General features: G+C 37.9%; 1 protein-coding gene and 1 long non-coding RNA gene across 2 annotated transcripts in view; both read left to right on the top strand.

Moving 5' to 3' along the window:
- Window positions 1–4209, top strand: part of LOC107724530 (uncharacterized) — a 12094-nt gene extending 7885 nt beyond the window's left edge. Inside the window, exon 3 of the long non-coding RNA XR_001638032.1 lies at window positions 4155–4209. This is a non-coding gene — a long non-coding RNA (uncharacterized LOC107724530). The remainder of the gene's footprint in view (window positions 1–4154) is intronic.
- A 2332-nt stretch (window positions 4210–6541) lies between these two features.
- LOC107724511 (transcriptional enhancer factor TEF-5-like) overlaps window positions 6542–9102 on the top strand; it is a 30267-nt gene continuing 27706 nt past the window's right edge. The window contains exons 1-2 of the mRNA XM_016533484.1: window positions 6542–6598; window positions 6728–6968. Of these exons, the coding sequence (XP_016388970.1) occupies window positions 6542–6598; window positions 6728–6968 (298 nt within the window). The remainder of the gene's footprint in view (window positions 6599–6727; window positions 6969–9102) is intronic.

The following is a 9102-nucleotide window of genomic DNA, read 5'->3' as shown; positions in this document are numbered from 1 at the left end:
GATTTGAAGACATTTGCGTATTTTGAGAGAGCGCGTGCGGTGATTCACTCACGCTGTTTGTGAAATTACGTCTCACACAAGGTTTTCAAATTACTTTATAAGTTATTTAATGTATAAATATTATAATTATTTCACCCGCGCCGGACAGAGACTGAGACGGTGCCGCTGCATGTCATGCCAAACCTCTCACGGCAGCGTCATCAGCTTGAGATCGGCCTTTTTAGAGACCGCCGATCAATCATTCCAACGTGATTATCGGCCGATAGTGATCGGTAGTCGATAAATCGGAACACCCCTAGTAAGCAGATATTACTAGCTAAACAAACTTCATCATGCATTGTTCTGATGTGTCCAAATGTAAATGATATTGCTTTACCAATCATTAGTTTAGTATGGTCATTTTTTTTTACTACTAAGCAATGTTTAACTGTTTAAGTAAGCAAGAATGTTTGTTAAGTATGTACAATGGGGTTGTGCATACACTGAGTTGACCAAGTATTTACTTTTTTGTAGCGTATGAAATGCTGACTCCATTTCTTTTCAAATGGTACCAATTCGTCTATACTAGGGCTGCACGATAAATCGCATGCGATATTTAACGCGCATCTTGTCAGAAAAGCCGGTTCTGTAATCAGCGGTAAATCTCCATCACATGCGTGCTTTCACATGGAGCAGCATTAACTACACAGAGCCGTTGTTCACTGACGAGCTGCGCGAATATGAACGTGGTTTTGCGCAGCGCGTCAGTGAACCACGGCTCTGTGTAATTAATGCTGCTTCATGTGAAAGCCCGCAGGTGATGGAGATTTACCGCTGATTACAGAACCGGCTTTCTGACAAGATACGCGTTAAATATCGCATGCGATTTATCGTGCAGCCCTAGTCTATACCATATATTTTTTGGTCATTTGATTTTTTTTTTTTAATTCTTTGTTATCATTAATATTGGGCAATGCATGCGCATTTTCCTTTTTACATTTTAATTTTCTTTTGTCGTCATCTGATGCTAACTTCAAGTTTATCTTTTAAAGACCACAAACTTTGGTTAACCTCTTAAACTAGGCTGAGAGAGTATGATTCAGGCTATTCTTTCTTCCCAGCATCACTTTTGCATTTTGTGGCTGGCAAATGAGGATTATTAGAAAGCACTTAGTTGTTAAAAGAAAACACTGATTTATATGGCAAAGCATACTGTATATGCAAATCTGATGGGTGGGTTAATCAAAATCTGAGAATGTGATTGGTTCAAGCTTTTTTTCCCCCCCACACTTCAGTGTCTGTTCACATGATCGTCACGGCAGCCCAAGTCTGAACATGTCTGAAGGAACGGATATACGTGGGCCCAAGAGTGACAAACATAGGCAAACCTGCCATTCGCTCTAGTCTGTTTTTTTAGCTCGCTGGCTTTGATGGTCTACACACCGTTTATGGCCTTCAGACCAAAGGCCACACACCAGGAACTGACCATCATAAAACCTATGGGTGGCCAACCTTAGAAGGTCAACTTAGTTTGACTAGGACTACATATACTCAACGCTTTGTGAACATTCTATTTGTTTTACTACCTAAAAAGCCTAAAATGTAATAATTTTTTAGAAATCAGCATACAGCTAATGTACAAATATATTAAAGTCCAAAGAGTCTGGGCTGGATGTTCTTGTAAGTTAAAAATTGCATTTGCTGGAGGTTAATATAAAATAACACAAAGAAAAATGGGATGCACCAATATTAAAATTCTGGCAAATAATTATATTCATGTTATGGCCAATAATCAATAAATAGCCAATATTATTTCTATACTATTATACTATTTATTAAGTTTATTCTATGTCTAAATACATTTTTTTTTTTACTAAAAATCAACCATTTAAAATGCAAAATAGGCATTGGAACTTCAGTGTACAGTATGAAAAAAATTAATGCTCATTTTGAGATTTGACAAGATTACATTTAACCGTTTGTTTATCTTCTGCTTTGATGAATCATCCCTAGTAAGGGATGGTCTGACATGAACTTCCTCTCCAGTATAGGAAGTGCGATTCATGAGCTTTTGGCTGTAGTTGGAAATCAGTGCCGGACAATGAGAAGAAGAGAAGGAGACGCTCTAAACGTCTTTATCTGTAATCTGAACCCAACCAGCAGCTGCTGCTACACTTGTCCAGCCCTGTCGTTCTCTCACTGCTGACTGTGTGTGTGTTATTGAGAAGGAGCCGAATACACTGAAGAGTATTCGGTGTGTACGCTCTTGCGTGAGTGAAGGGTGGGTGTGTTGTGGAGGCTGCCTGGAGGGATACGATCCCTGGGGGCGACTATTGCCAACAAGTGTTCCAGCTGCAACAGTTTCCTAACAAATCTCACATTCTAAGTTGTGTTCGACAGGAAAAACAGTTGGAGGACATTTGTTGAAAGAGCTTGGTGCATTAGTTCAAATACTAAAAAGGGAATTCTTGCTCTTGTAAATACTTTAATTATAAGTCATTTTGCCCTCACTCTTAAAAATTAAGGCTCCAAAAGGAGGTTTTTGCATCTGTGCCATAGAAGATCCACCTTGGGCTCCTCAGAGAACCTTTAGTTAAACAGTTCTTAAAAGGACCATTTTTTTTCTTAGTGTGAAAAACATTTAAAAAATCCATTATAAAAATTACCATTATAATGAACCTTGGAGAGTTTCAATGGATGCTGAAGGTTCTTCATGGAATCATTGGTGCCAATAATCGCACTGTGTGAAATAGCCTACAGACAGAACAGTGGCTCAAAACCGCTGTATAAGCATATGATACGCAAACTACAGCTCTCGGTTGGATAAAAGAAGCCAGTGTTGCATTAGCAAGGTTTTGATGAATGACGATTGTGATCAAGGTAAAGATGATTATAGTAACATACAGGAGTCGTGCATTAGGCCCACGTTTATCCGTTATTATTGATGCGCAAACAAACCATGTATGTGCGCTCATGACGCATCTAAAACATCGTATTTCTGCTTGAACACAGTTCAGTATATTCACATGGATGTCAAAATTAATGTACAGTGAGTGTTTTATAACGGATGCTCGCCGAAGAAGTGTGTTTTGGAGAAGTTTGTGAGGATCAGTGGTGTTTATGTACATATGGGTATCAGACGCTCCAAAAAGCTTGTTCTGACAGAGCACCTGTCTGTTGACTGATGACATCGAGCAGCCTTCAGATCGCTGCGTTTCCACACATTTCGAATGGTTTAATTTTTCATTTGTATTTTGGTGTGTTTAGTGATTCTGAATAGATCCGTATAGTGGCTTTATGCAGTCCTTTGGTGTCTCCCTGTGGTCTTTTTTTGTATGGGAGGTTGACTTGTGCTTATTTGTTAAAGTTACTGTATAATCTAGCTTCACATACTTTTAAGTTGTAAAGAATATCTGCAGTGACATTCTTGCGAAGTATTTTTGCAAATATAGAACAGTATGTTTAAGTCTATCTTGAAGTTGGTTAGTTTAAAAATAATTAGGCCTACATGGAATTAAAAGGTAATTACACTAGAATTAACTTTTTTTTTTTAAATAGAAGAGGTTGGGGGTGGGGGTGGGCTTGAAATATTGACTCGGAGAGGAGGTGGGCCTTGATTGGTCTTGGTTGAGAACCACTGGTGTAGGCTATACTCTTAAAAATAAAGGTTCTTTATTGCCATTGATGGTTCCATAAAGAACCTTTAACATCCATGGAACCTTTCCAAGGTTCTTTATAGTGGAAAAGGGTTCAAATGTTCTTCAGACTAAGAAAAAATTGTCTCTCTTCAGAACTGTTCATTGAAATGTTCTTTGAGGAACCACAAATGGTTCTTCTATGACATTGCTGAGAAAACCCCCTTTTGGAACCTTTGTTTTTAAGACTGAAGAACATTTAAAAAATCTAAAGAACCTTTTTCAATTATAAAGAACCTTGGAAAGGTTCCATAGATGTTGAAGGTTCTTTATAGAACTGTTGATGCACTAAATAACCTTTATTTTTAAGCGTGCAGGCTAGTCGTGACACCTTAGCTCAGTTCCGCCAGGTCTTCTACATCTCTATTGTTAGGTTTCATATCTGACAGGAGTGTCCAACAGAAGGAAAAACAGATGGTAGGTTGTGGTCGTTAGGTTGGCTCCCATTAACTTCCCCCGCATCCCTTATTTTGCTGGCAGGACAGCGTGAAGACCTCCCTCCTGGACAGGATCCTCCACTCGCTTGTTTCCCGCCTGGGATGACTAACTCGCAGATGGACTCCAGCGCTTGCTCCATGCACTGGAAAGTCCCTCCGCTCCTCTGTCAGTTAGCGGAGACCCTGAAATGTTATAAGATGACTTATTGAGACTAGAAGAGACTTTATGAAACCCAAGATGTGGAGATGCAGGATGAGTTCTGTTGAGAGCTTCTTTGAGAAACCTAGCACATTTACGCAAATGGGACTGTGATTGTGACCGCCTGACTTCTCGTAAAATTGTTTTGAGATAATGGAAAGCCCAGATTTGGATTAAATCCCACGGTTGAGTCATGAATCTCTCTCTGATTAACCTGATTTCTCCTGAGAATCCTCCATTTCTTCGTAAAAGAGGATGATGTTTAAACTGATAAATAGGATCACATTTCTAGTTGTGACCGTATTTATTCTATTTCTATTTATTCTATTCTATTTCTTGTTTAATTTAAAAAAAGTCCATTATATTTCATTGTTTGTGTGTATGTATATAATATATACATTCACTCACACATCCAATGAAATACAATGGACTTTTTTTAAAACTAGAAATAGAGGGAAAAAAATAAAAAAAGAGTGTATATATATATATATATATATATATATATATAGTTCAAATAGTTTATAGTAGGCCTACATTATTTTTTTTTATTTCAGATTGATATTAGGTTGATATTATAGATATCCAATTCAAAAGTTTTTTAAATGTAAATTATATTTTGAAGCTGATAACCAATACTGGCTTCAAAATACAACAATTTATAAGTGATTATTTTAAGAAGTTTTGGTTAAAATTAAATTGACTTGCTGGACAATTTTATATTTCTCATTCTTTTTCACTTCCTGGCAAAGACAGGAAGCCTTTTTAGCGCTAATGCAGCATAATTGATAATGGTTCATGTTTTATCTGTGTATTTTATCCCTCTCATTCTGTCACAGAGAATGATGGGAAATGTAGTTTGGTGCACAAGTGTGTTTCTTCATAAACCAAGCTTTATTGCTATTCTTCATCAGCAGTACATAATATGTACTAGCTAAATTACACTTAAACTACAGTTTATTATGATAATTAGCAATTATTTCCACCATTTAATCAACATGCCTGCAGCTGAAGTAATAGCTTAAATTCAGTGAAATTTTAATCTAGATCTTTTCACCATAACTACAGAAAACATGTATATCAGCTGTGTAATTTGATGCGCTAAGTCATGAATTCACCATTCACTTCTTGTTCAGTCCTCTGTTTCTTGTACATGTGCATCTTGTGTGTGACCACAATGTCTGACTTTGAGTCATAAACAACCTCTCTGAGAGGAAAATCCGAAAAGGCCACCAAGTAAACCTCAATCAGTGCCCCTTTCCTGGAACGGCCTTATGTCTAAGTCTTTATGATTCTGGTAAGAAAAATACAAAATGAATGTTAATTCCATAAGTATGCGCTACTGAAATCACTGTGAATCACATACAGCACCCTAGCATAGTGGCACTAAGTTTTCTACACTTATTTTGCTTTAATTCTCGGTCATAGTCTTTTATAACTCAGTTTTGGCTGTTTTGTATTGTAGGCCTAATGCAATGTAGCTCAGGCTTGAGGTTAAATGTTTGCAGTGTGTGACTGGATAAAAAGTCTGTACAGGATATTAAGTTTATATTTGAGAAACTAATGTGTAATTGTTTCAAATGTTGGTTCTACTGCAGGATTAGAAATTTTGTAACTTCTCTGGGGAACATCCAGTGACTGTGACCATCCTGATTACATGGGATGAACGGTGTTGCGTGTCACCTGAGAGGCAAATGCAATTTGGAAGTGCATCGCTAATTGTCCTCCCCGCAGCGTTAGATTGCGCTGAGGTCTGAGGCCTGCAATGTCGAAAAGTAATTAGGCCGCTCACATATTCCAATGCTCTCCCGGCCGTTGTTTTGCTCATTCTGTGTCTTTGGGCTGCCAAGTCAAGCTTATTCTTTCAGTGTGCGTGTAACCAGAGCATTTGAATATCCCCAAAGGAAGGTCTCAATCGGAGTCGGCCGTATTTACCCAAGCTGCGTTTTTTCGTCAACATCAGCAGAAAGTGAAATAAAAGAATGAAATATGTGGGCACACCAGTGACTCCTGGGACCCGATCCTCATGAACAATACCATGCGAAAAAGAGGCAGCCTGAAAAACGCTTAAGATCCCTTAACCATTTTCAGACATTTAGACGGCCACATTGGACCGCGCGCTCCTGACCACAAGCATTTTTGCAGGCTAGTCCTAATTATCTAATCCTTTTAAATGGAGCTTTATATATTCTCTAAAATTCATTTGTCGTTTTGGAAGTGTTTGAAAAGAGGAAATGGTAATAAGAGTCACAGTTGCTGCTGTCTTCATCAGCCAGTGCCCAAAACTGTGGGTGCACACGACTAAAGGGGAGCGGTTTTGAAAGAGGATTTATTAGCTTAATCTTTATGTCCACAATAAAGTAACATTCTCTTTCTCTCTGCCTCTCTTTCCTTGTTTCTTTTTCGCAGTACTTGTGTAGCGTGGGGGCTCGTGCCAGGGCCCGGTAGGAGCCGGCACCATTGCGTCCAACAAGTGGAGTGCCAACGGCAGCCCGGAGCAGGGGCTGGAGGATGGGGGTGATGAGCTGGACAAGGCCCTGGATGGAGACGCCGAGGGCGTGTGGAGCCCCGACATCGAGCAAAGCTTTCAGGAGGCGCTGGCTATATATCCGCCCTGCGGCCGGCGCAAGATCATCCTGTCGGACGAGGGAAAGATGTACGGTAAGTGAGCTTGCAATGCATTTGTGTGCCGAAGGGGAAGTTGTGATGCACAAAATCCTTTTACATCAACATTCGACAAGTCCAGGGCTCAACGCTAAGGATTTTTTCTACTGGCCCGATTGGGCCAGTGGTTCAAATTTTTACTTGCCCTGCCAACATTTGCACTGGCCCTGCCACAAAAAATAAAATAGTCACTGCTATCATTGTTTTTGATCTACGTTATCTTGTATTCTAATAAATAAGCTTATATGACACCAATATTTTAGATACCAATTAAATTTTAAAATTCTCTGTGTTAAATAAAAATTTCGATACCACAGCAAAAACCACTAGCCAAAAATAAATATAAAGTTCAAACATTATTAAGGACAAGTGAACAGCCAGTAAATAATTACAAGTAAAAGCACAATTAAAAATATAGCACAAAGATAGAAATAAAATGATGCTTTAGCTTTTTATGTTTGTAGATGTTCAGGTCCAGAAACTGAAAAATCACATAAAATATAATTTTCATATTCTTCACTCTGCGTTGCACCTTGATTTTTCAATAATTTGAAATTAGAGGCTACCACTGCATTTTAATCATGAATTGATCCCAAAAAAAGTGCAATGTTTGATTTATGTTAGACTGCTAGTCATAACATAACAATCAAATGTTAACAACATGCTAGTAACATGTTAATCATGCTAGAATCATGTTAGCAAAATGTTAGTAACTTGCTAATTATGCTAACAACATGCTAGTAACACGTTAATCATGCTAGAAACATGCTCTTTGTCCTGTTGCTTGTAATTAGTTTCTTATTATTATTTAATCGCTGACTGTTTACTTGTCTTTTTTGTGATACTTACACTCGTGGTGACAAGAATTATTAAATTTCTATGGTATCAAAAATTTTGATATCATAAAGACCTTATATTTAAAGCAAAAATAACTATCTTGTGATATATATTGTTACCGTAAAATAAAATTACTCTCATTTTCATACTCTCAAGATTTTGGTCATATCGCCCACCCCTAGCTGCAACTATCATTTATTTTGTTAACTGGTTAATATGGTTTCTCACATTTTATTTCCTTTCATATTGTTATTGATGATAGCGTGTTATTCCACATCTGGCCCAACATTGTCTTCCAAACAACAGGCAAATTGAATCTGACTTTTAAAAAGTGTGAGAACATACTGATTGTACTGATTGGTTGTTGCAGCCCTGTTTATATCATTAAAAATGAATCACTGCCAGTATGAATTGTGTTGTTGTTGTACTGGGTAGCCCAGTCCTCATGTAGCTTTTAGCTAACAAATTGATTTATTTGATATAAGGGAAGTAATTATTGGCTTTAAAACTTCTGCCGCCCAAACTGAATTTTGCAGGAACTTTACATTGTATTCATCAATGGAAGAGAGTCTTAAAAACACACACGGTTCAACTGCCGAGATCGTATCGCTGCAGTGCAGTTTTTTTGATGGAGGTTTTTTTGTGCATTTGATGGTTGCAAGACAAGTGTTTCTAGATAGAATGGCTTATGGGAGGGGTGGCAAAAGGAGGGATGGAAACTAGAGAAAAGATAAGAGGGCGGGAGATAATGGGCTGATAGAGCCGGGTTGTTATAAACGACACGCTTTCATCCACGTACACAATCCACTCGAGGATCCCTTTGTGCATACCTTTGTGAATAAATTCATGCATGTGTACGCTAGGGATGTGCGGGACTAGTCGACTAAACGGTACAGCTCCTACTAGTCGACACTGAAAACAATAGTCGATTACACAACAGAAGAAAAAAAAGAAAAAACAAAAACAGGATTTTATCATTCACATTACCATCATTTTAACATTGCATTTAAAACATTTTAAATAACAAGTTAAAATAAAACGTTTGAAAAATAATACATTATTTTTAAAAGTTTATCTGGGCGGAAACTAAATTTTTACCTCAGACCTCACATGCGTTTTCTTCGTGTCAGTTGCGGCGAGTTCAAAAATGACCATGCGAAAGACGAGAAGGTGTGGGATTATTTTGAATTAGAAGGAAACTGAAAAGGTTTGTGTAAACTGTGTAATGTCAAATTGTCTTACAATAACTCTACTGGAGCCATGCGTAATCATATTCATTACAGACACGTAGGCG

The sequence above is a fragment of the Sinocyclocheilus rhinocerous genome, unplaced genomic scaffold (assembly GCF_001515625.1).
Source record: "Sinocyclocheilus rhinocerous isolate Xijiao unplaced genomic scaffold, SAMN03320098_v1.1 scaffold1206, whole genome shotgun sequence".
Classification (NCBI taxonomy): Eukaryota; Metazoa; Chordata; class Actinopteri; order Cypriniformes; family Cyprinidae; genus Sinocyclocheilus; species Sinocyclocheilus rhinocerous.
This window is presented reverse-complemented; position numbering and strand designations above follow the sequence as displayed.